This window comes from Macaca mulatta, chromosome 6 (genome assembly GCF_049350105.2).
Source record: "Macaca mulatta isolate MMU2019108-1 chromosome 6, T2T-MMU8v2.0, whole genome shotgun sequence".
In the NCBI taxonomy this organism is placed as follows: domain Eukaryota; kingdom Metazoa; phylum Chordata; class Mammalia; order Primates; family Cercopithecidae; genus Macaca; species Macaca mulatta.
Genome location: NC_133411.1, coordinates 156,160,505 through 156,187,857, shown reverse-complemented (window position 1 = coordinate 156,187,857; position 27,353 = coordinate 156,160,505). Strand labels below are relative to the sequence as shown.

General features: G+C 38.2%; 1 protein-coding gene across 2 annotated transcripts in view; it reads right to left on the bottom strand.

The window, feature by feature from the left end:
• Positions 1-27,353, bottom strand: part of STK32A (serine/threonine kinase 32A) — a 151,759-nt gene that overhangs the window by 92,326 nt on the left and 32,080 nt on the right. For both annotated transcript variants that reach the window (XM_015141153.3, XM_015141155.3), the window contains exons 3-4: positions 16,881-16,936; positions 15,662-15,813 (exon numbers count right to left, since the gene is read on the bottom strand). In XM_015141153.3, coding sequence (XP_014996639.1) covers positions 15,662-15,813; positions 16,881-16,936 — 208 coding nt within the window. The remainder of the gene's footprint in view (positions 1-15,661; positions 15,814-16,880; positions 16,937-27,353) is intronic.

The window sequence follows — 27,353 nt, the reverse complement described above, 5'->3', positions numbered from 1 at the left end:
GCGGCACGTACCTGTAGTCTCAGCTACTTGGGAGGCTGAGGCAGAAGAATTGCTTGAACCCAGGAGGCGGAGGTTGCAGTGAGCCAAGATCATGCCACTATAATCCAGGCTGGGCAGAGAGAGCCTCTGTCTCAAAACAAAAGAAGTATAGGACAAAACTGACGGTTTAAGCAAGTTGTAGGTTTATGGAAGATTAATCTTGTGAAAGGAATTTCGTGTGTGATCAAGTTGGCTAAAATTAGAAGAGAATTGTTTATAAGTTTTTCTAAAAAGTGAACATTAATCTCAAAAGGTCACCGATGCAAGGCCAGAGTCTGGGCCCCTCTTTTGGAACCACAGGGTTTTCTCGAAACGTTGATCTTCTCTTTAATAGAAAATTGTAATAGTTTATAAAAGATTTATGAAAATCTTCTGCGGTGAAAGCTCACTGAGATTGTATGGATTTGTTTATAATGTTTAATTAAAATAAACTTTAGTATTGACAACACATATAAAAGTAAAATTTGGTATTCTCCTTTGAACAAGAATTTGATATAGTATTAATAAGAGACAGTAAAAGATTTGTTTGCCTTTTGATTAAACTTCAAAAAGAAAAAAGAAAAACAGGAAAAAAGTAACCTCTCAGGGATATCTAGTCTTGAGAGGCTTTTAAAAGTACAATCTGAGATTCCTTATGAAAAGGAGGGAAGAGTTTGCCTCATGCTGTCCCTATTAGGTCTCTTGATTGGGAACTGAGTCTCCTTTCTACCAAAGAGTAAAAGTTTTTGCTTTTGAAATCTTGGAATTATCGCTTTGGCTAAATAAACGACTATTATTACACAGTGACCTGCAAGAATATTTTGCATAAGTTTTTAAAATATTTGATATTTGACAAACTTTCCAAAATCATATTTCAAATTAAAATTTAGTCTTTGTTTTCTTTTTTCCTCAAACTAACTTTTCAGATGTGAGGGCCCCTAGAAGTTCCAGAGAGGCAGATCAGGCTTATTTGATATGTTTAAATCATACAGAAAGCATTGTCAAATAAGAAATGATGTTTAACTTTCTTTGAATATATTTGTATAAATGTATTAATATTATTAATATCTGTTCCAAAATTGAATGAGATTCCAAAAGTTCCAATATGTTTTGGTATATATGATCATTAATAATTATGATTGTTATGTCAAGTTGTTGTATGCTGCAGGCATAACCAAATTTCCTTGTCAATTTTGTCTTTAACCAAGGCTGCTTTAAGTCTTTTGTCATCCACAGACAATTATTATTTTACTTAGATTCTTCATAAAAAGTGGTTTATAATAAGCTACAGTTCAAAATTTGCTTATCCTTCAAGGAATTTCATGGAAAGGACTTTGAGAAGTACTTTTGAATACAAGTTTCTGAAGGCTTTGGAAATCATATCATTGGACTATGTAAAAACTTTCAGAATTCTAATAAAAAAGTTTATCAGTTCATGAAGATTGTTAACCCAATATCAAACAGAACAGGGTATATAAAGAAATTAAGATAAAACAGAACCCAATATCAAATGGAACTGAACTGATAGAGAACTAAATTTTTCTTTTTTTTTTTTTTTGAGACGAAGTTTTGCTCCTGTTGCCCAGGCTGGAGTGCAATGATGTGATCTCAGCTCAACGCAACCTCCACCTCCCAGGTTCAAGCAATTCTTCTGCCTCAGCCTCCCAAGTAGCTGAGATTACAGGCATGTGCCACTACGTCCAACTAATTTTGTATTTTTAGTAGAGATGGGGTTTTTTCATGTTGGTCAGGCTGGTCTTGAACTCCTGACCTCAGGTGATCCACCTGCCTTTGCCTCCCAAAATGCTGTGATTATAGGCATGAGCCACTGCACCTGGCCGGAACTGAAGTTTTTTTCATGACTTTTTTTTGTTTGAAACATTGCTGATTCTTTTTGTTTTGTTTTCCAAAGTCAAGAATTTTTTTTGAGCTATTTAGAGCTTACAACAATTAAGTCAAGTATACTTTTATGAGCAAAATTGAAACATCTTATTCTCTACCTGATTCCTCCAGAATTTGGAAACTATTTGTGAATACTCTTTATTTATGGCAATATTGTTATTTGTGTAAGTTCAGTAAGAACCTGTTTTCTTCTGTAACAATACACAGTTGGAGACACTGGTCATTTTACCAAGGCTTTGGGTGAAATGACATACTTTCAGATATGACCAAACTGCTTTGCTGAATTGAAGTTGACTTTATAGAGTCAAATCAAAAGTCCTTTGGGAAAACTGACCTGATACCTTGTCTACATGGTACCCTCACAAGTTTTTTGATCTTGCAGTAAGTAAAGAATGTCACCATTTGACAGGCCCAGAAACCTCAAGATATTTTGGAACCTCAAGAAGAGAGAAATTCACCCAATTTATGTAGAAGCTACAGGCAGTTTGATGGTGAATTACTGGCTTGAATATCTAGTTTAGACAGTCTTTTAGAAGTCTAATCTGAGATTCCTTATGAAAAAGTTCCAGCAAAGCCAACTTAAAAATGCATACATGGCCATTCATTATTTTTGTTGCACTTAATGCAAATAATTAAGTCAAATATAATACTAAAGCTTATTTTGTGAGTATGTTGGTCCTGATAAAATTTATCTTGGGTAGAAATGGTAAACTGAAGACAGAGAAATTATGGTTCAGAAGAAAATTATAGCACACCTGTTTTTAAATTCAGCCCTGAGATTGTTTTTTAGTTTTTATTATTTTCCTACAATTTGATCTAAATCTTGAATTATTTCCTGCTACAACAAGTCTCTAAGAAAGGACTGGATTTTAATTTTCTTCATGTTGTTTTCAGTTGACTTTCCAATGGAATAGATTTTTTTTCATTCAGGCATAGAAATTCTTTTTTAAAATTATAATCCTTATGTGTATTATATTTCTACTATGTATAGCTCACTGTTTTACTTATTCCGAGAAAACTAACTGCATGGTATTCTGAAGACTAGAGATGATTCCATAAGCAACAGTAGCTACATAAATTAGTGACTTGGCTGAGGTCTCATTTGTGGCACCCTGTGATGCCATCCCAATTTCGCTTCTAATGCTGTTAAAATCCCCACTAAGACTCAACTTCTCCCCTTCCCCCAAATGTGGGACAGGACCATCTGGGAATAAGACTTCCTAGCAATGCAGGACTAAGTTCCTGAACATAAAAGGAGCCAAAACTGCTTAAGTTCATCCACAATGCTTTCTTTGCAAAATCTTGATGAAAAGGGGGGAAATGAGAAAACAAAAATAGCTCAGAGCAGTCTGAGCTATATGAGATATGCACAATTTATTAGGTTTAGAGAAACATGAGTATGGGATGTCAGTCGCACCCTCAAACCCACGCTCGAGGACAATATTTTAAAGCCATTTTGTTCCTGACTAGCTGCCGCACCCATTATCTTTGTGTTCCTGTAATTTGTGATACAAAGAATAATGTATAGTCCATCAATAGCTTAGGTTATTTTAATGTAAATTTTTGGTGAACAATTTAGGAACTGCCTCATCTCTTTTTCTTAAAACCCCACTTATAACTGCTGCTAATTGGAGTGTATATTCTGGGCAAAGTGAATCTGTGCTCCCAGGTAGCCATCCTTAAGCTCTGGGCTCCAGCAAACTCGATACTTAATCATATTTTCAGAATCTCATTATTTAAAGTTGATACCATTTATTGGGCTATGTTCAGAATCGGAAAGGACTCTTGTCACACTCTCAGTACAGGTAATCCTTTCCAGTTAAAACAGATGATCTGGTGTCCTAATTTCCTGAAACCACATATGGACCTTTTCTATCCACAGGGACAAGGGACATGAGTAAAGAGATAGAGGCCCTGAGGAGTTGTGTGCAGCTACAGGTTTAATCTCAATTAACAAAAGCCACCTGGGGAACCAACTATGCTGGGAAAGACTGGGGCCTATTTGTTTTCAGGCCGTGGGTTGCCAGGGCTTTGTGAAGAGCCCTCAGAGACAGACTCACAAGCAGATTTTATTTACTTTTCCTGGATGCCAGCCCTGTCTGGCAGCATTCACTTGATAACATGGCCTACATTTGAAGACTGTTTCTGAGTGGAACCAGGTCCCTGGAGGCAAGTCAGGTTGAATTTTATTTCCAAATGTTCTTTCTTCTTTAACATCCCTGCCCCCAGACTACTTAACTTCTTTCTCTGAAACCCCATAACATACATACCCACACACTACACACACAGTTCTTCATACTTACTCTCTTTATATACTTCTCACAGTTTATATATTCATGTGTCATTTGATTAATATCAGGGCTCTGTCTATTTCTGCTCACCAAGATATCCCCATAGCATGGGTTTCTAATACAGTTAAGATTGCCAGATTTAACCAATAAAAGTACAACATGAGTAATTATACTTCAAATTCAGATAAATAATATTTTTAGTAGAAATATATCTCGTGATACTGAGGCCATATACTAAAAATTATTGGTTGTTTATCTGAAATTCAAATATAACAGTATAACAGTGCATCTTGTATTTTACCTGACAATCAAATTATAACTTGTTTTTGATGCTCAGTAAATATATATGTGAATGAAGGAATGATTGCGGCTAACGCATGATCAAAAACAGAAAATCATATGCAGACATTTTACTGGAAAGAATACTCCAACATGTCAGAAGTGATTGTTACAAGGTGATAAGAATTATCAAAGAATTTTCATTTTTCTAGGTAATTTTCTGTTTTTCAAGTTGACTGCAATGAGTGGAAGAGTTTTCAAATATCACATATATATATATACACACACATATATATGTGATATGTATATACATATATGATTTTGAAAACATATACGTTTGTATATAGGTATAAATGTATACATATATGCATATATATGTATACATTTATACCTATACACACACACACAAACTTCTTAACATTAACTCGCTTAAAAAAGGAAGAATTTGTTTTCTCTCAGCCTGAAAAACTAGAATTTTATAACTAAATCTCCAGAAGCTAGGGGCATTTTAGCGTGAATGAGATTATTGAAAGTATTATTGAGAGGCCTACACAGCATATCAGTAAAATAGAGTACACAAAGAAGACAGAAATTTTAAAAGTATTGCTGTTACTTTATAAATAATACAACGCTTCTTAAGCTTTTGATGCTTTCAGGAGGTAAAGATAAATCTAAAAGTTAATCTCAGGACATAAAGTCTTGATTAAATTGCACACAATATATTGGGGAGTCTTGACGTTTGTTTAATTTGCAGAATTAGGATAGAAAACAAAACAAAACAAACAACATATGATCTTATAGAGAATGAGTTGAAGATAACCCCCTTGACCCTGCACATACAGCTTTCCATGATGTCCTGGGGCCAAGCACCATTCAGATTTGTCGTTTAGATGTCCACAATGAACCATCAGAGATGGGCAAGTTCAGAATGTCATAACTTCATGAAGTAAGGAAGGAAAAGAACGAATATTTATAAGACAAAATGTTACTATGTGCTGGGTACTGGCCATAGCACTTTGTTCATTTCATTTATAAATCTAAGGTTACACACAATCAAAGCTATCATATAACCATGTGACTTAGAAATGATGAACTAAATTACTCACTGATATGGTTTGCATCTGTATCCCCACCCAAATCTCATATTGCATTGTAATCCCCAATGCTGGAGGTGGGGCCTGGAGGGAGGTGATTGGATCGTGGGGGTGGATCCTCATGAATGGTTTCACACCATCCTCTTGGTGCTATTCTCATGATAGAGGTCTTAAGAGAGCTGGTCATTTAAGTGTGTAGTAACTCTCTCTTCCTCTCTCTTGCTCCCACCATGTGAGATGCCTTGCTCCCCTTTTTGCCTTCCACAATGATTGGAAGCTTCCTGAGTCCTCCCCAAAGCAGAAGCCACTATGCTTCCTGTACAGCCTATAGAACCATGAACTATGTAAACTTCTTTTCTTTAAAATTACCCAGTCTCAGGTATTTCTTTATAGCAATGTGAGAACTGACTAATACACTCACAATCACACCTTCAGAAGCACTGCAAGATGCTTTATAGCTGTGGAAAGAAACTTACACTGAATATATTGTGCTTACTGAAACAGAAAGCATTTATTAGGAAGAATGATACAGATTTGTGAAGATTTTTATCTCATGGTTTGGAAGACAAAGCGGGTTGCTGTTGTACTTTAAGAGTTCCTCCTCCCAGTTAGTTTCTAGTCTTGAATGTAGTACCAGAATTATTGGGGGGAGGTAAGTCTCTTCTCTCTCTTCTATTGTTGTTAATGATATGCCCAGTGTTCCACTGTGAGGTTCAATGTGAGAAGTGAGACAGAAAGAATAGGTTATATGACATGTTACCACCAGGTCAGTATGCATGGAGAACAGAATGTTGTCTGGAATGACACCAAGTTAGCAAACAGCAAAATCTATCATCTTTGGCCAGCTTAAAGCCTCACAATACCCATTTTCTTAAAAAAAGGAACAGAATGAAATCAACTTTGCCCACACAGTGATGAAAGACAAATATGAGAAAGTAAAATGCTGAGGCCTTATAATGGGTCCCCGGGCTTAAAAAAAAAAAAAAAAATTAGTTGGTTAAACTTTTGAAGAAGAAAAATGTGACTTTGAACAAAGGGAGATTGTGAAGTGACCATACCTTGTCATTCTCAGGACGCAGAGAGACGACAAGAAAGGCAATTTGATGATTGCTAAGGGTGGGGAAGAAAGAGCTGCATCCATTTTAGCTTTTTACATGGCAGCATTTTGAATAGGCCACTCTAACATACTGATTACATACACTGAGCTTGAGCTGAAATTAGACTCTACCCTGTCTGAATAGTGCATAAACTGTAATAGACCTATTTCCAAGTCACATAAAACCATCTTCTTTTCAACTGTGGCATAGAGGCTTTGAGCAAATTGTATTTTAAGTGAACTGTAATAATTAAAGATGGATGGAGGCAGGTTTTATGCACTGATTTCTCCAGAAGGATGTCCCTAAACACAGAGTAAAACCTCAATTATTTTTCCATTAGCGTTCTCTGAATAAAGACTGTTTTTTTTTCTTTGCTGGTAAGTCAGAACTGCTTGGTATGCATATTTAAATAACAGTCATCCTGAATTAGCTTTAAGAACTACCTCTTAACATAATGGATGCATCAAAATGTAAAATAAAATTAAGGTGACACAAAAAGACCTCGACACACAAGAAAAGAATAGGAGGTAATAGATACTGCAAGCTTCTCCGCCATTTTCTGTGCCTTGGATTAGGGAAATAGCTTTGAGCGCAATCACAGTCACTTAATGTCTAGTCACTGATACAAGTCAGCTTCATCTCTGCCAAAAGTTACTTGTTGACAAAGGAAGAACCTATCCTTGTCTAACTGACAGGTTTATATGTGGCTATCTAAGAAATAACGCTACAAAGCAATCAGTTTTATTGCTAGTTAGTTTAAGGGAGAAAGTGCTTTGTATAAATTCTAAATATCAACCTCAAGTCTGCCAATGAGGCCATGCTTTGTAATGAAAGTTCCTCCTGTGCAGTTTACTGGGGGTGGGGGGGTGGGGGAAGTATCTAATAACTAATAAGACATCTGAACTCATTCCCAGTCAGCACATTTAATTACAATGCTTAAAATATATATATATATATTTTATAATATATATAAATATTATAAATATATATATATAAATATATATATAAATAAAATATATATATATTTTATATATATATAAATATATATATATATATATATATATAGACCTCAAGGACAAGGGGAACTGTGACAACTGAACCAAGAAGTATTTATTAGTGACAATAAAAGAAAAATGTTCTTTCACTATAAAGCCAAAGAAACTAAGGAGAACAAAAGACCCTGAGGAAGATCCTAATGAGAATTTTATGAATGCATGCTTCGAAATCAAGATGCATTTATGTAACAGTAGGGATGAAGATGAAAGTGAGACAGGAATAATAAAGGGTGGTAGCAAGAGAATAGAAAATTCCAGGCAGCAGTTTCACATGACTAGCAAAAGGAAAATGTTGAAATAGCTGTATAAACTAGGGACTGATAAGAACCTGAAAAACCAGGGTGTAGGCCAAGCTGGCTAAGACCAACTAAATCCAATGTCGTACTTGACTATTTTTCTGTAAGTTATTGCGGTAAAGGTGGTTTTGGTTACATGAGTAAGTTCTTTAGTGGTGATTTGTCAGATTTTGTTGCACTCATCATCTGAGCAGTATACACTGCACCATATTTGTAGTCTTTTATCCCTCTACCCCCTGCCCCACTCTTCCCCCTAAATCCCCAAAGTCCATTGTATCATTCTCATTCCTTTGTGTCCTCATAGTTTAGCTCCCACATATCAGTGAGAACATATGATATTTGGTTTTTGCCTTCCTGAATTACTTCACTTAGAATAATAGTCTCCAATCTCATCCAGGTCACTGCAAATGCTGTTAATTCATTCCTTTTTATGGCTGCATAGTATTTCATCATATATACATATACCACAGGTTCTTTATCCACTCGTTGACTGATGGGCATTTGGGTTGCAACTGTGAATTGTGCATGTAAACATGCATGTGCAAGTATCTTTCTTGAATAATGGCTTCTTTTCCTCTGAGTAGATACCCAGTAGTGGGATTGCTGGATCAAATGATAGTTCTACTTTTAGTTCTTTAAGGAATCTCCACACTGTTTTCAACAGTGGCTGTACTAGTTTACATTCCCACCAGCAGTGTAGAAGTGTTCCCTGTTCACTGCTTCCATGCCAACATCTGCTGTTTTTTTATTTTTTTATTATAACCATTCTTACAGGAGTAAGGTGGAATCACATTGTGGTTTTGATTTGCATTTCCCTGATCATTCGTGATGTTGGGCATGTTTTCCTATGTTTGTTGGCCATTTGTATATCTTCTTTTGAGAACTGTCTATTCATGTCCTTAGCCCACTTTTCGATGGGATGATTTGTTTTTTTTCTTACTGATTTACTTGAGTTCATTGTAGATTCTGGATATTAGTCCTTTGTCAGAAGTATAGATGGTGAAGATTTTCTTCTACTCTGTGGGCTGTCTGTTTACTCTGCTGACTTCCTTTTGCCATGCAAAAGCTCTTTAGTTTAATTAGGTCCCAGCAATTTATCTTTGTTTTTATTGCATTTGCTTTGGGGTTCTTAGTCATGAAACCCTTGCTTAAGCCAATGTCTAGAAGGGTTTTTCCAAGTTACCTTCTAGAATTTTTATAGTTTCAGGTCTTAGGTTTAAGTCCTTAATCCATCTTGAGTTGATTTTTATATAAGGTGAGAGATGATGATCCAGTTTCATTCTCCTACTTGTGGCTATTCAATTATCCCAGCACCATTTGTTGAAAAGGGTGTCCTTTTCCTACTTTATGTTTTCATTTGCTTTATCAAAGATCAGTTGGCTATAAGTATTTGGGTTTACTTCTGAGTTCTCTATTCGGTTCCATTGGTCTATGTGCCTATTTTTGTACCAGTACCATGCTGTTTTGGTGACTATGGGCTTATAGTATAGTTTGAAATCAGGTAGTGTGATTCCTCCAGATTTGATCTTTTTGCTTAGTCTCTTTGGCTATGCAGGTTCTTTTTTGGTTCCATATGAATTTTATAATTGTTTTTTCCAATTCTGTGAAGAACGATGGTATTTTGATGGAAATTGCATTGAATTTATAGATTGCTTTTGGCAGTATGATCATTTTCACAATATTGATTTTAATCATCCATGAGCATGGGATGTGTTTCCATGTGTTTGTATCATCTATTATTTCTTTCAGCAGTGTTTTGTAGTTTCCCTCGTAGAGGTCTTTCTACTCCTTGGTTGGGTATATTCCTAAGTGTTTTGTTTTGTTTTGTTTTTGCTATTGTAAAAGTGATTGAGTTCTTGATTTGATTCTCCACTTGGTTGGTGTATAGAAGAGCTACCTATTTGTGTACATTAATCTTGTATCCAGAAACTTTGCTGACTTCTTTTATCAGTTCTAGGAGCTTTCTAGAGGAGTCCTTAGGGTTTTCAAGGTAAACGATCATATCGCCAACAAGCAGTGACAATTTGGCTTCCTCTTTACTGATTTAGATGCCCTTTATTTCTTTCTGTTGTCTGATTGCTCTGGCTAGGACTTCCAGTACTACATTGAAGAGGAGTAGTGAGAGTGGGCATACTTGTCTCATTCCACTTCTCAGAGGGAATGCTTTCAACTTTTCCCCATTCAGTATTATGTTGGCTGTGGGTTTGTCATAGATGGCTTTTATTACATTAAGGCCTATGTCCCTTGTATGTCAATTTTGCTGAAGGTTTTAATCATAAAAGGATGCTGGATTTTCTTGAATGCTTTTTGCTGCATCTATAGAGATGATCATGTGATCATAAAATTCTGTTTATGTGGTATATCACATTTATTGACTTGTGTATGTTAAGCCTTTCCTTCATCCCTGGTACAAAACCCACTTGATCATGGTGGATTATCTTTTTTATATGCTGTTGGATTCCGTTAACTAGCATTTTGTTAAGGATTTCAGCATCTATGTTCATCAGGGATATCGGTCTGTAGTTTTCTTTTCAGGTTATGTTCTTTCCTGGTTTTGGTATTAGGGTGATGCTGGCTTCATAGGATGAATTACAGAGGTTTCCTTAGTATCAAAAGAATTGGTACCAATTCTTCTTTGAATGTCTGATAGAATTCTGCTGTGAATCCATCTGGTCCTGGGCATTTTTGCTGGTAATTTTTAAACTACCATTTCAAACTTGCTGCTTGTTACTGATCTGTTCAGGGTATCTAATTCTTCCTGATTTAAGCTAGGAGAGTTGTATTTTTCTAAGAATTTATCCATATCTTCTAGGTTTTCTAGTTTATGTGCATAAAGGTGTTCATAGTAGCCTTGAATGATCTTTTGTATTTCAGTGGTGACAGTTGTAGTATCTCCTGTTTCATTTCTTAGTGAGGTTATTTGAATTTTCTCTCTTGTTTTCTTGGTGAATCTTGCCAATGGTCTATCAATTTTATTTATCTTTTTAAAGAACCATCTTTTTGTTTTATTTATCTTTTGTATTTTTTTGTGTGTCAATTTCATTTAGTTCTGCTCTGATCTGGGTTATTTCCTTTCTTCTGCTGGGTTTGGGTTTGGTTTATTCTTGTTTCTTTAGTTCCTTGAGGTGTGACCTTTGAGTGTCAGTTTGTGCTCTTTCAGTCTTTTCAATGTGGGCATTTAGGGCTATAAACTTTGCTCTTAGCACTGCCTTTACTGTATCCCAGAGGTTTTGATAGGTTGTGTCATTATTGTCATTCAGTTCAAAGAATTTTAAAATTTTCATCTTGATTTTGTTTTTGACCCAATGCCATTCAGGAGCAGGTTATTTATTTCCATGTATTCGCATGGTTTTGAAGTTTCCTTTTGGAGTTGATTTCCAGTTTTATTCCATTGTGGTCTGACAGAATGCTTGATATAATTTCAATTTTCTTAAATTTATTGAGGCTCATTTTATGGCCTATCATATGGTCTCTCTTGGAGAAACTTCCATGCTCCGTTGAATAGAATGTGTATTCTGCAGTTGTTAGATGAAATGTTCTGTATATATTTGTTAAGTCCATTTGTTCCAAGGTATAGTTTAAATTCATTGTATCTTTGTTGACTTTCTGTCTTGATGACCTGTCTACTGCTGCCAGTGGATTATTGAAATCCCTTACTATTATTGTGTTGCTATCTATCTTATTTCTTAGGTCTATTAGTAATTGTTTTCTAAATTTGGGAGCTCCAGTGTCAGGTGCTTATATGTTTAGGATTGTGATATTTTCCTGTTGAACAAGGCCTTTTACCACTATATAATGTCCCTCTTTGTCTCTCTTTTAACTGCTGTTGCTTTAAAGTTTGTTTTGTCTGATGTAAGAATAGCTACCCCTCCTCGCTTTTGGCATCCATTTGCATGAAATGCCTTTCCCCACCCCTTTACTTTATGTTTATGTGAGTACGTGCATACTAGGTGAGTCTCCTGCAGCCAGCACATAGTAGGTTGGTGAGTTCTTATCCATTCTGTGATTCTGTATCTTTTAAGTGGAGCATTTAGGCCATTTACATTCAATGTTAGTATTGAAATGTGAGGTACCATTGCATTTATCATGGTCTTTGTTGCCTGTGTACTTTTTAGAGGTGACCACGTGCTAGCAGCCCTCGCTCTCGACCTCCGCATCCACTCTGGTGGTGCTTGAGGAGCCCTTCAGTCAGTCACTGCACTGTGGGAGCCCCTCTCTGGGCTGGCCGAGGCCAGAGCTGGCTCCCTCTGCTCGCGGGGAGGTGTGGAGGGAGAGGCGTGGGCAAGAACTGGGGCTGTGCATGGCACTCGTGAGACAGTGTGAGTTCCGGGTGGGCACAGGCTTAGTGGGCCCCACACTTGGAGCAGCCGGCTGGCGCTGCCAGCCCCGGGCAGTGAGGGGCTTAGCACCCGGGCCAGCAGCAGTGGAGGGTGTGGCAGGTTTCCCAGGACTGCTGGCCTGCAGGCGCTGCGCTCAAATTCTCATGGGGCCTCAGCCGTCTCCCCACAAGGCAGGGCTCAGGACCTGCAGCCCACCATGCCCAAGCCTCCACCCTGCCATGGGCTCCTGCATGACCTGAGTCTCCCCAACGAGCGCAGCCCTCTGCTACATGGTGCCTGGTCCCATCAACCGCCCAAGGGCTGAGGAGTGCGGGCGCATGGAGCGGGACTGGCGGGCAGCTCCGCCTGTGGCCCCGGTGCGGGATCCACTAGGTGAAGCCAGTTGGGCTCCTGAGTCTAGTGGGGACTTGGAGAACCTTTATGTCTAGCTGGAGGATTGTAAATGCACCAATCAGCACTCTTTGTCTAGCTCAAGGTTTGTAAAAGCACCAGTCAGTACTCTGTATCTAGCTAATCTAGTGGGAATTTGGAGAACTTTTCTGTCTTGCGCTCTGTGTCTAGCTAAAGGATTGTAAATGCACCAATCAGCACCCTGTCAAAATGGACCAATCAGCTCTTTATGAAATGGGCCAATCAGCTCTCTGTAAAATGGACCAATCAGCAGCATGTGGGTGGGATCAGATAAGGGAATAAAAGAAGGCTGCCTGAACCAACAGTGGCAACCTGGTTGGGTCCCCTTCCACACTGTGAAAGCTTTGTTCTTTCACTCTTCACAATCTTGCTGCTGTTCACTCTTTGAGTCTACGCCGCCTTTTCGAGCTGTAACACTCACCGCGAAGGTCTGCAGCTTCACTCCTGAGGCCAGCGAGACCACGAACCCACCTGGAAGAATGAACAACTCCAGACGCGCTGCCTTTAAGAGCTGTAACACTCACTGCGAAGGTCTGCAGCTTCACTCCTGAAGTCAGCGAGACCATTAACCCACCAAAAGGAAGACAGTGTGCCTAAGCAAAGATCTTTTTGCAATGAATTACCCAGATGTTCTTTGTGCTTCTTGTATTTGGATGTCTAGATTTCTAGCAAGACCGGGGAAGTTTTCCTCAATTATTCCCTCAAATATATCTTCCAAGCTTTTAAAATTCTCTTCTTTCTCAGGGACACCGATTATTCTCAGGTTTGGTCATTTAACATAATCTCAGGCTTCTTGGGGGTTTTGTTTGTATTTTCTTATTCTTTTTTCTTTGTCTTTGTTCGATTGTGTTAATTTGAAGACATTGTTTTCGAGCTCTGAATTTCTTTCTTCTACTTGTCCAATTCTATTGCTGAGACGTTCCAGAGCATTTTGCATTTCTAAAAGTGTGTCTAAAGTTTCCTGAATTTTTTATTGTTTTTTCTTTAAGCTATCTATTTCCTTGAGTATTTCTCCCTTCACATCTTGTATTTTGGATTCCCTTGCATTGAGCTTTGCCTTTCTCTGGCCCTTCCCTGATTAGTTTAATAACTAACCTCCTGAATTCTTTTTCAGGTAAATCAGGGATTTCTTCTTGGTTTGGATCCATTGCTGGTGAACTAGTGTGATTTTTTTGGGCCATCGAGTGCCTTGTTGTGTCATATTACCAGGGTTGGTTTTCTGGTTCCTTCTCACTTGGGTAGGCTCTTTCAAAGGGAAGGTCTTGTTCAGATTCTTTTGTCCCACGGGGTGTTCCTTTGATATAGTACTCTCCTCCTTTTTCTATGGATATGGTTTCCTGTGAGCTGAACTGCAGTGATCGTTGTCTCTGGTACTGGAAGTTGTGTGCACAGAGTCCTGTGATGTGAACCGTCTGTGAGTCTCTCAGCTGTGGATACCAGTGCCTATTCTGTTGGAGGTGGCAGGGAGTGCAATGGACTCTGTAAGGGTTCTTAGCTTTGGTTAATATTCTATGTTTGTGCTGGTTGTCCTCCTGCCAGGGGGTGGCGCTTTTCCAGAGAGCATCAGCTGTGGTGGTATGGGGAGAAACTGGCAGTGGGCAGGGCCCTAGAACTCCCAAGATATATGCCTTTTGTCTTCTGATACCAGAGTGAGTAGGGAAGGACCATCAGGTGGGGGCAGGGCTAGGTGTCTCTGAACTCAGACTCCCTTGGATGGGCCTTGCTGTTGCTGCTGTGGGGGATGGGGCTGGGATTCCCAGGTCACTGGAGTTGTGTGCCTAGGAGGATTATGGCTGTCTCTGCGGATTGTCAGGGCCAGTCTCACTCCCACCGTGTTCCCCCCACCGCCCCTACCCCCCACCCCACCACCACACACACACACAGCTGCCAGGTTGTTTCCAAGCAGAGAAGCAATACCGGCAACCTGCCCCAGGCTACCGACCTCCCAGCTGCAAAAGAAAAGGGCTTGGTTTATCCCCTGCCTGTGGAGTCTGCACACTGGATTTGTGCCCTCCCCGGAGTCCTGGCCAGGCGCTTTCTCACCCTGTTCAAACTGTTACAAAGTTCGCTAGAGATTTGCTTCTCCCTATGGAATTTTATCCCCGTCTCCTCTCCCATTGGATCCCTGTGGTGCCAGGCAGGAATGGCATGCTTGGGGACCCAGCAATCTCCCAGGGCCTTTCTGCGGCTTCCTCTCCTGGTGTATTTCACTAGGCTCTTCAGATTGACTCAGCTCCAGGTAAAGTCAGAAACTTCTCCAGCAAACAGACCTTCAGCTTCTCCAGTGGGGGTGTGTGTTTGGGAAAGGAGGGTCTCCCTTCCCCACTTCCACAGGTGGGGCACTCACAGTTTTGGGGGAGTCTCCTGGGTCCTGCAGGAGCAGTCTGTTTCCTTCGGAGAGTCTGTGGGTCCTCTCCATCGTGCGGGATTTGACCTAGATTTCGCCTAGAACCTCATCGTACACTCAGTAACATACTAAATCATACACCCACCAGCACCATGACAGTTCCAGGAACATTCATATTTGGCGTAAAAATAGGTGGCACCACAGTTCCAAGAAATCTCCATCTTTTTTCAGGGATCTTCATGAATGTTTCACCCCTTGGTTAAAGAAACCCATATGGCAGCAGCCTCAAACCCCCTTACATGACACTCACCGGAGTCCACCCACGCTCCCCTCTCTTGAGTGTGTACTTTTCACTTTGCAATAAATCTCTGCACTTTCACTGTTTTCCAACTCATCCTTGAACTCTTTCTTGCAGTTATGTCAAGAGCCTGGATACCAGCCAGGGCTGAGGTCCCAGAGGCATTTGGGGACCTCCCCTAGCACACCAATATCAGGAATGTCTCTATTCAGAGGTCCAGTAAAATTACTCACCACAAATTAACCAGGAAAGGGTGCTCCAGACCCTGCATGATCTGGAGTTCCTTGAAGACATTTCTCACTTCATTGCGCTCCACACACTTTTGTTTATTCATGTACTTCATTGCGTACATCTTCTTGGTATCATTCTTCTGTACAATGCAGACCTAATGGTGAAAACCCGAGTGAGAGAGTGATTAGGGAAATAGTGGATCATGGTGATGAGAGACAGAACAAGACATGTTCTTTGCTGTGGCTTGGATCCTTAACATTTGCAAATTACACAATGCTAAAAGTTCCCACTTAGCTCTGATTTTAGATTAAAAATTTCATTTTCTTTTCTATGCACCAGTTCAATTCTTGGATCTCTTTTTTCTCAAACAATTTTGCCTGGTTTTGCTTTTTGGGTTCTTAAGACAGCATTTTGGTGAAAATAGCTGCCTCCATGTCAGGAATATTCCAATAACAAGTACATCCTTAATCCTGCTTTGAGTGACTGAAATAGACATGACTAAACTGTCAAGCTGAATAATACTGTGCAAAGAATTTCTGTTTACAACCATAGATGATATAACCAAAAAGGACTTTAAGGACTGGAAAAACACTAAATATAATGTCCATGTTTCTGAAATTTCTTTAGAGGTCTATATAATACCTGATAAAGTAAACAGAAAATGATTTTAAAATGCAAGTTTAATATGAAATATTATTCTCTTAAAGTATGTCTCCATTGAGAAACTAGTAATCAGGGTTTGAATACAGAAGTTTCTTGCAAAAAAAATTAGACTGAATATGTATATTTCTTAAGATAAAAACATTATACAAATGAGGAAACAAATAGAAATCAGGTGGCTTCTTTCCCACATGAAAATAATTAACTCTTCCATAAACGAGATAACTATTACTGGGTGTACAGCTGGTAAAATCTGAAAATGATTCTGAAATCTTCATCTCCTTTAGGGTAGAAAGAAAAGTGTTAAAGTTTACTGAGACTAAACAGATTTGAGTTTAATGAGATTATTCTAGAGAACAGTGTATGTTCATTATGTAGCTGCCTGTCATGCGCTTTTCTTAAACAGTGGTGATAATTTTATAAAAATCCATTATAAAAACATTTTCACTTAATTATCTTTCCTTGTGGTCCCAGCAACTCAATAATATGAACATTTCTGGACCCTCTGTTCCCTGGGCTACATAACCCTGCTGGTGCTTAATCATTTCAATTTGTTCTCACCTTCCCAAAACTGCCTTTCCCAATGGCTCGCAAAATTTCAAAGTGGTCAAAGTTGACTGTAAAACAACAAAAAAGAAGAATATCATGAGTAATTACCAATTTCTCTTTAGTAGCTAATAAATAACATGATCTCAGGCTACCTTAAAATGCCAATCTAATCAGCCAATAAACATCTATTGAACACTTATTATGTATTAATCATAGTGCTTAGTGCTGGGAATACAATAATAATAGAGTAAAAATAGAATCTCTGCCTTTATGGAGTCTGTAGTCAAGTAAGGGCCCTATAAAGACAGAGACTCTTATAGACTAAATAGTCACAAAAATTAATGGGAAATTCAAGCTCCCGCTGCAAGTTAAGAAGAGAGGTCATGGGACTCTAAGAACATATCACAGAGAATTTGACATAGGCAGCAAGGTAAGGAGAAACATCTCTGAGCGCAGAATGACTTCAGAAAGATCTGCTCCCAGGTGCATCATATGTATGACTTTACTGAGGATCAGCACTTTAAAATGTTCTCCTTGCCTCTTTTCTTACTACAACCACTCTTTTGTATCCAAGTAATTTCAATTTTCCCAAGTAGGAAACTATTACACCTCTAAGTGTGTAGCATGAACTACTCTCCAAAGTGCAGACTTGTAACAGATTAGAATGGATATGTTTGCAGAAGTCCACTGAATTTTGCTTTGAAGTAGAGTCGATCCTCCACGTCTGAAATCTTAAAATTTCAGTCCCTAGAAGAAGCAATAGTTGATTAGTTTATAGGTTTTTTGAGTCACTGCTTGTGAAATGTATAATGATGAGAAGAACAAATCATAGATTCTCCTGTGCAGGTGACAATCTTTGGTTTCTTGCCTTGATCACTGAGAAAATGTTTGACTCTGTTTCCTGGTTTGTGAAAAAAGGATTTAGATGAATTTAATTCCAAATAAGGGATTTTAAGAGTTTTTTCAGAAAATATTGTGAAACATTAAATGGTATAATTTGTCTCTTTAAAAGACCTAGTTTGTCTCTATTACCCAGAATAACTAGATAAGCTCCTTCTGAAGGAAAAAGTTTGGCTACAGTGCCTCTCAAAGTCTTTCCAAGATATCTGAGAGTCAAACATTTTAATATGACTTAATCATCACTTCCTCTTCTCAACTCCAAACTCCCTTTCTATCATAAAACCCACTCGATCATGTGAGGCAGCATGTATATTACAAATAATCCCGTACTTGGACTCAAAATAATGAAGAGACCAGAGATAAATGACAGACTCTTCGAGGCTCCATTTTCTCATGAGAAAAAAATTGGACTTACTCTCCTAGATCAAAAGAAGACAACTTGTACTAAGAAAGCACCACTAAACCTGTTTATGTACTTAACATAGTTACTCAAGGGAATGACTTTTCTTCTCAAACGCCTTGAATTCTGAGTTTATTTCATCCACTATAGCATAAGCTCAATGAGGGTGGAGATGATATGTCCTTTTGCTCACCCTGGTTCCCCTGCCACCTCAGAAAATTCTTGGCTTAGGTAGTTGAAGGCATAACTCTTTGCAGTTCTCACATAGCCAGGTCTTAGCAAATAGATCAAACTAAGCTATAAGAATACATAAGAACCCCAAAACAATTAGTTCTTATAAATATGGATAGTGTGAACATTTGGATTCTCTAAAGCAGTGTTTTTGAACTGTGAGTCAAAACCCATTAATGAGTTATGAAATAAATGTAGCAATAATAAGAGGTACTAAAAATTTAATTAAATAGAATAGAAAATACCAGAAATGCCTCAAATGTAGTAAGCATAGTACTGCTTCTGAAACTGTTGCTTCCGTTTCATATACTTGGAAGTAGACATATATATACAATCCCAGCTTCATTTATTATGTCATGATATATTTTTTGGCATATGTTTTACCTTGGGTTGTGGTCAGAATAATTTTAAAAACACTTCTGTAGGTTTTCTCTTGAGTTTCATACTGAAATAACCAAAGCAATGATTTTCTTACATCCATTACATGAATCTGAGTTGTATGTTATTTACCACAAGAGTGTTTTAAAAAAGCTGAAGATTTATTTGCAAGTTCAAGATTTTATCTTGAGCAAATCCAATAACTCACAGTGATTTCTCCACTACCAGTCTAGCCTAGAATGCCATGATGACATTTTGAATCTCCAAGATTACAGCAGGTACCTAGAAAGCATGAAGTTCCAGCTTGATATTAATCCATTTCATGAACCACCTTCTTTCATGAACCATTTTAACCTTACTGCAAATGATACAGGATTACGTGTCAGGATCCTGGTAAATTTATACTAGCAAAACTGCTTTGACTAAATGTGACCTCCCAAATGTCACTTCTCAGAAAAGGGACAAGCCTAAAGTCTTAGAGTCATTTATCTCATTTATGCCTTTATCAAAGAAAAACACAGCCTCTAGTCTAGTGCCATACTGTCTAAAGTCACTTCCTTCTATAAAAATACAACCTAATGAGAAAGCCAATGATAGATTAAAAGTGACTATAAGAGCTGGATGCAGTAACTCGCACCTGTAGTCACAGCACTTTGGGAGGCCAAGGCAGGAGCATTGTTTGAGTCCAGGAGTTTGAGACTAGCTTGGGCAACATAGTGAGGTCCTGTCTCTACAAAAAATAAAAAATTTGCTAGGCATGGTGGTGCACATCTGTAGTCCCAGCTACTCAGAAATTGAGGCGGGAGGAACTTGAATCTAAGAGGCTGAGGCTGCAGTTATCTGTGATTGCACCACTGCACACCAGCCTGGGCAACAGAGTGAGATCCTTTCTCAAAAAAAAAAAAAAAAAAGTGAATGGAAGAGACTCTCTTATTCAATCCTGACAGTCCCTTCTTAAATGTTCAACAACAGAATCACTAGTTAGCAGGAAGACTAACTTGAAAATGCAACTAAACCTCATAAATTTGGACAAAATCAGAGAGAGAGAGAGAGAGATGAAGTCAGAATTGTGAATTATTTTGTCAACAGAAATCTAATAGTACTATAAACATATAGGATTTGCCTAAGGGGACTGTGGAATAGTGTACTCACTATGTTCTTAAACCCTTGCTCAATATGAACAGTAAATGCCAAATTGGACTTGCAGTCTGTTTTTGTGTAGTTCTTATGAGCTAAGAATGGTTTTTGAATTTGTATAGGATTACGTTTGAAAACCAGTGGATATGCAATAGAGAATGTATATAAACCCACAATATTTACTACTTGGCTCTTTACAGAAAAGTTTGACGACCACTGAGATTAAGAGCACAGTCCCTGAAGACAGACAACCTGAATTCAAATCTCAGCTCCAACAATAAATAGCCGTGTAATCTTTGAAATTTACATCTATGCTTCCTTTTCTGCATCTATAAAATGAGGATGAAAATAATATATACTTCACAAGGTTTATAAGAAGATGAAATGGGTCATGTGCATAGAACATTGCCTGGAACCAACTACTTTTACTAGCAGCGCTATTACTTCTGAAAGAGTATCATAGCTCCCAGCAAACACCACCTTAAGCTGCCATGGTAGCACCTGGGTATTATCAGGCAATATGGAGGTAAATGGAATCAGCATCATTTCAACACATTTGGGGGTTTCGTAGTCTATGGTGTGGTGTCCTTGCAGTGTTTCCTCTAACCTCTAAAGCAAGGTTAACCTTAGTGGTGTTTACTTCTTGGGTCTTGTCCTTGTATCATGTTCCAAAACTTTCATTCTGGTTCATGGAGCTCTGAATGTTAAGAAGACAGAAAGGCTGTCTGGAGACACTGGGTCTTTATGGGGCCTTGAAGGCAGTGGTTTAGTGTGGGCAAAGGCAGAACCTGGTTCTCACTCATTCTGACAGGGCTGGGCTAGGGTATGTGGCCTGCAAGAAAACAGGCAAAGGAGATGTAACTTTTTTTTCTTTTTTATTATACTTTAAGTTCTAGGGTACATGTGCACAACATGCAGGTTTGTTACATATGTATACATGTGCCATGTTGGTGTGCTGCACCCATTAACTCGTCATTTACATTAGGTATATCTCCTAATGCTATCCTTCCCCCCTCCCCCTTCCCCACAACAGGCCCTGGTGTGTGATGTTCCCCTTCCTGTGTCCAAGTGTTCTCACTGTTCAAACTCACCTGTGAGTGAGAACATGCGGTGTTTGGTTTTCTGTTCTTGCGATAGTTTGCTGAGAATGATAGTTTCCAACTGCATCCATGTCCCTACAAAGGACACGAACTCATCCTTTTTTATGGCTGCATAGTATTCCATGATGTATATGTGCCACATTTTCTTAATCCAGTCTGTCACTGATGGACATTTCGGTTCGTTCCAAGTCTTTGCTATTGTGAATAGTGCCACAATAAACATATGTGTGCATGTGTCTTTATAGCAGCATGATTTATAATCCTTTGGGTATATACCCAGTAATGGGATGGCTGGGTCAAATGGTATTTCTAGTTCTAGATCCTTGAGGAATCACCACACTGACTTCCACAAAGGTTGATCTAGTTTACAATCCCACCAACAGTGTAAAAGTGTTCCTATTTCTCCATATCCTCTCCAGCACCTGTTGTTTCCTGACTTTTTAATGATTGCCATTCTAACTGGTGTGAGATGGTATCTCATTGTGGTTTTGATTTGCATTTCTCTGATGGCTAGTGATGATGAGCATTTTTTCATGTGTCTGTTGGCTGCATGAATGTCTTCTTTTTAGAAGTGTCTGTTCATATCCTTTGCCCACTTTTTGGTGGAGTTGTTTTTTTCTTGTAAATTTGTTTGAGTTCTTTGTAGGTTCTGGATATTAGCCCTTTGTCAGATGAGTAGATTGCAAAAATGTTCTCCCATTCTGTAGGTTGCCTATTCACTCTGCTGGTAGTTTCTTTTGCTGTGCAGAAGCTCTTTAGTTTAATTAGATCCCATTTGTCAATTTTGGCTTTTGTTGCCATTGCTTTTGGTGTTTTAAACATGAAGTCAAGGAAATGTAACTTTGAGGCCTTCCTTATGTGCCTCAGAGTCCCGCTTTGCACAGGTCTTTTCATCCCAGCCTTCTCAGCCATTGTATCTGTACAGTACCCTAAAGGTTGCCTGGAGGTATATCACGTTAACAGACAAACTTGAATGCACCTTAATGTTGTGATAATTACTTGGAATATTAAAAAACTAAATATCTAAAAGTACTTATGTCAGAGTTTTTCTTTTGGGTGGGTACACATTCCTTCACTAATCAACCGGGCACAGACATTCTATATGCCTAAGGGATCTGTTTATGAGGGTGGTCAGTACATGTTTCATTTTTGTGTCACTTTCTATCTTCACATCCGTATAGTGTATACAGTTAAAGGTACTCAGGCTCATAGAGGTGAAATAATTTGTTATCGTTATAACTAGTATAGTGACATATTAATGTTGAGGTTAGATTTTAAAAACAAAAAGTAAGGCAAAGCCTTTTTTAGTCAAAACTACACATAAAAATCCTTTAGAAACGTACCTTTTTGAAAACCAAGAAAGTTTTCCAAAAGTCCAACAGACAATTCTATCTCCTTTGTGTGGGTACCCAATAAGGCTCATAAAACCCCATCTAGGAACTATTATTTGGGAAAAAATAGTTTAAACACTAAAATTACACTTTTCTCATTAGCAAGTTTATATTTATTATAGTCACATGGAAAGTTACGACCAATTATGCAGATAACTGGTTGAATGTTTTTGCAAAGCCATACCCAATATTTGAGTGGAGGAGTGGGTAAAATCAACTCACTTGAGTCTGCCTAGTTGTACTCAGGTAAATTCAATATCTACCTTTCTCATTCCGGACCCAGGCTTTTAACCACTATTTTTATAGCAGTCATTTTAATGTTATTCTTATTGTGTAACATACCTACCCATCCCAAAGGTAGAATCAGAGGAAACAAGATGGGATTTCTTCCTGTCTCCTTTTAGAATTATATGTTGAATCAAGGTTTCCAAGTCTTTCCCTTAGCATAAACCATGCTGATTCTGAAACCCAGTGATGATACTTTTTATTTCCTTTGTTTTATTTCACTTACCGTCTTCTCAGTCTCAAGCAATGTTAAAGGAAATAAAAAAGGAAACCCTTTTTAGAGTCTGTTATAACACCCTGATGCTTGGAATTTCAGAGAAGACCCTTGTAGAAGGTAAGGCAGGAAACCCTTTGTTTTTTCTATTTTTGAGGTAAAAATCTTTGTAAAAGATTTTATTTTTTCTAAAAATTGATTTCAGCTTGAGCAAGTACCAAATCATGAACATAAGTGAGTCTACTGAGAACAGCACACCTTGCTGTTTATGTAAATCTTTCTACTGATGAAGAAACAAGGACACCAGCTGTGAACCTTAGACTAGTTACTCAGTCTTTCAAATCGCAATGTCCCTGTCTGTAAAATGGAGCTAATTAAATCTAACTCAGGTGACTTTGAAGATGAGACATTATAAACCAGAAGCAAAATGTCTGGTCCACTGAAAACTAAAAATTACAAATTTTTTTTAAGTACAACAATTATTCAATGAAAACTAAGCTATCTTCCCCTTCCAAGTTTTCAGTTCCAGTTCCATGAAGCAACCATTATTAACAACTCCTTGTGTATCCTTTAAGAGATTCTCTCTGCATATATGTACTCCTTCCTAAAGGCAATAGCAACATACTATCATTCCTATGGGAGCATACATTGTTAAACCCTTTCTATATAACACATTGCCTATGTCCATTCATACCATCACATATAGATCTAATTATTTTTAAGTAGCTAATTTGTATTTTATTGTGTAAATGTACCATAAAATATTTGACTTATTGATGGATTTTGAAAAATGGTTTAATTATCTTCGATTGTTGGGTGTGATGGCTCATGTCTGTAATCTCAGAACTTTGGGAGGCTGAGGCGGGTGGATGACCTGAGGTCAGGAGTTCAAGACCACCCTGTCTAACATGATGAAACCCAGTCTCTACTAAAAATACAAAAATTAGATGGGTGTGGTGGCGTGCGCCTATAATCCCAGCTACTCAGGAGGCTGAGGCAGGAGAATCCCTTGAACCCAGGAGGCGGACATTGCAGTGAGCCGAGATCATGCCATTGCACTCCACCCTGGGTGACAGAGCAAGACACCATCGAAAAAAAAAAAAATTATCTATGATTACCAAAACTACCTTGAGCATTCTTGATGGGCTTCTGTGTCTATGTTTATAAGCAAAGTTGATAAAAGTGGAAATGCTGGGCAAAGAATATGTTAATTTTCTAATTTTATAGACATTATCAACTGACTCCTCAAAGATGTTGCATCAAATCTCCTTGATGTCAAAAACATATAAGAATAACTTTTTGTCCACCACCTTGCCAACACTACTACATTAACTGTTCTTCATCTGACAAGTGAAAAAGATTGAATTATTGATTTACTTTATTTCTTTAATGCTGAGTGAAGCTGCATATATTTATATGTGTATTTTTTCAGCAAACTGCCTTTTTATATGCTTTGCATATCTTTAATGAGTTATTAGATTTTTTGATATGTAAGCACACTTAAAAATGGTGAGTCAATTAACTCTGTTTAACATATCTCAGGAGTATTTTTTCTAGGTTGTCCATTTGGCTTTTGATTTTAAAACCTTTTAAAGCCAGGCTCAGTGGTTCATACCTGTAATTCTAGCACTTTGAGTGGCTGAGGCAGGAGAATCACTTGAGCCCAGGAGTACGAGACCAGCCTGAGCAACATAGGGAGACTCCGTTTCAACAACAAAAAAATTAAACATTAGCCAAGTGTAGTGATGCATGACTGTGGTCCCAGCTACTTGGGAGGCTGAGATAGGAGGATCACAGGAGCCCTTAAGCCTGGGAAGTCAAGGCTACAGTAAGCTGTGATCACACCACTGCACCCCAGCCTGGGCAACAGAGACCCTGTCTCAAATTTTTTTTCAGTAATGTAGTTTTAAATTTTATGTAGTTAAATGTATTAATCTTTTCTTGTTTGTCTCTCTGGGTTTGTGTTTTTCATAGGCTTTTTTAAACTTCAAGATTGTTAAAATTATGTATTTATATTTAAAACCAATTGCTTTTGACACGCATTTTTGCTGTCATTGCTGCTGCTTTTGTTTTTGAAATCTGTTTCAAGCATACAACCTTAGACTACATTACATAATTGATATTCAATACATAGAATTAAAAGGTTTCCAAATTCCAAAGTTCCCAAAAAGTCATTCTGCTACTACTTAAATGTTAAATCAACTGAGTATCTCCCTGTACGCAGTCATGCCAATGTGATTATTGAGTGTATGCTTTTAAGGTGCTTTGCAAGAATCTCCTCTTACAGTAGGTCCTCCATATCTTGGTTATGCGGTTATTTGGTAAATATTTCACATATACAACACATTAAATTCCAGTGCACTATACAGCCCCAGTTGACAGCAAATTAAGCCAATGCAGTCTGAATAAGTTCAAGATAAGATAAATTCCAAGATAAAACCAAAATAAGATAAATTCCCCAGAGAGGAGGAAAAAAAGTAAGAGTCTTGCATGCCTTTTTTGGCATGTTAATTTGCTATACGAATTTGCTGCTTAAACATGACACTCCTCAGTGCTGTGATTCTCTAAAATCAAAGTCAATTTGACATGGAAACAGTTACAGTTTCGTTGCCCACATGTCTGGCTTCTGCTCTCCAGTCTAGAGAGGATTTCATTTTTCTGTCTCAGTATAGATGAAAGTCCTAGGTGCAGTAGAGGCTTTCCAAGACATTACTCACTGAACTCAGTCTGTGTTCACTGACAACAACACATAATTGCTGACTGCTTACTAAGTAACAGCCATTGTGCTAGGTGCTGGGAGAAAGAAGCCCTAGGTTGCCTGCCTTCAGGGGGCCTACAATCCAGTGGAACAACAGAAAAATTCATAGTAGCTAATATCTAACATTTATGTAAGGAATACCCATCATTATTCTAAATATGTTATGTATATTATCCTAATTTTGCTCCAATTCTGAAACAGTATTACTTTTATTGCCATGTTTTTAGGTGAACAAACTGCAACCCAGAGAAATTAAGTACCTTTCTCAAGACCATAAAGTAGATAAGTGGCAGAGTGGTAGAGTCCCACTCAAGTGGACTCCACAGCTGCCCTCCAACACTATTCTTTACTGCATTCTATTAAACGCACATAGTCAATCGTGCACAAGAAAGTAGAATAAGCAGCACAGAGTTGGGTCAAGACCTGACTCACAACAATGTCCATATTTCTGCTTCTCCTCTTCTTATGCAGGGTCTTTCATTTTTCACAGACCCTCTCTCACAACTCAGATCCCATCAACCACTTGCTGTCACTGTATCTGTCACTCATCATCTCTCACATCCCTAGCCAGATGCCTTGGACTAGGATTGGAACTGTGACTTAGGCCATTCCAATAGTTTTTACTCTGGATCTTCTGATCTGGAAATGCATACTCCCCCTCTGTCACAAGCTTCCAGAACATGAGAACAGAACTGGCTGAATGTAGAGAAAAAAGATCAGCATATCCAACAGGATAAAGCTGACATTTGGCATAAAGTAGAATCACAACATAAAAGGCTAATGCTGATGGCATTAATGTGCCTGGCTCTATATCCATATAGATCCTATTTTGATTACTCTGCAGGTATCCCCAATATCCTTCTGATAATTTAATTTTTAACATTTTTTTTTTAGCAAAATAGATTCAAGTTCCGAGTAATATAAGCAGTGCTGCTGTAGGGAGATCTGTAATAGGAGAATGTAGCAGGAAAAGAACCTAGTCCAGGGAAATCCAGCAAAGCATCCTAGAGGAGATTATTATAACCTCAGAAGAATGTTGCAAGGACTTGATGTTCTATTCTTTCCTACAGATTTTCTTAATTTATCTCTGCATTGGATTATCAGGAAGGTAACTTCTCAGGAAAAGAGATGAAACATAAATAAATAACTGCAATATAAAGTAGTGTATATGTATTGAGAGCCACATAAATGGTCCTGCCGTGATTCTCAAATGTGTCCACCCATCAAAATCACACAAATAAATGTTTTTAAATTCAGATTCATTGGCCTTATCTGAATCAGATTCTCTGGAGGCTGGACCTGGGAATCTATTTTCAAAGATCCCTTGAGGATTTTGTTAAAGCCTGCCTAGAACTAATGTGCAGGTGTTTATAGGAGTTCTAAGGTGGGAGAAATCTCTTCCTACTTTAGAAAATAAAAAAGCTTCAGGGATGGGCAGCATTTTAACTGTGCCTTGCAGAATGGGTTGGAGTTCCAAAGGTAGCCAGGCAGAGGAGGGCAGGGAGGATGCATTTAAAGTGACCCAAATCCTGAGGTGAAGAAGCTCTCAGTAGATAAGTATTTACATAAATGTTGACTCAATCCATTTCTTAGATCTCCCCTCCACCTTGCCTCTATCCTTATGTGTTTGAAGCAATATACTAAGGGTCTGTAAATGATTAATGATAGAACTTCTGCTACCTGCACTGTGC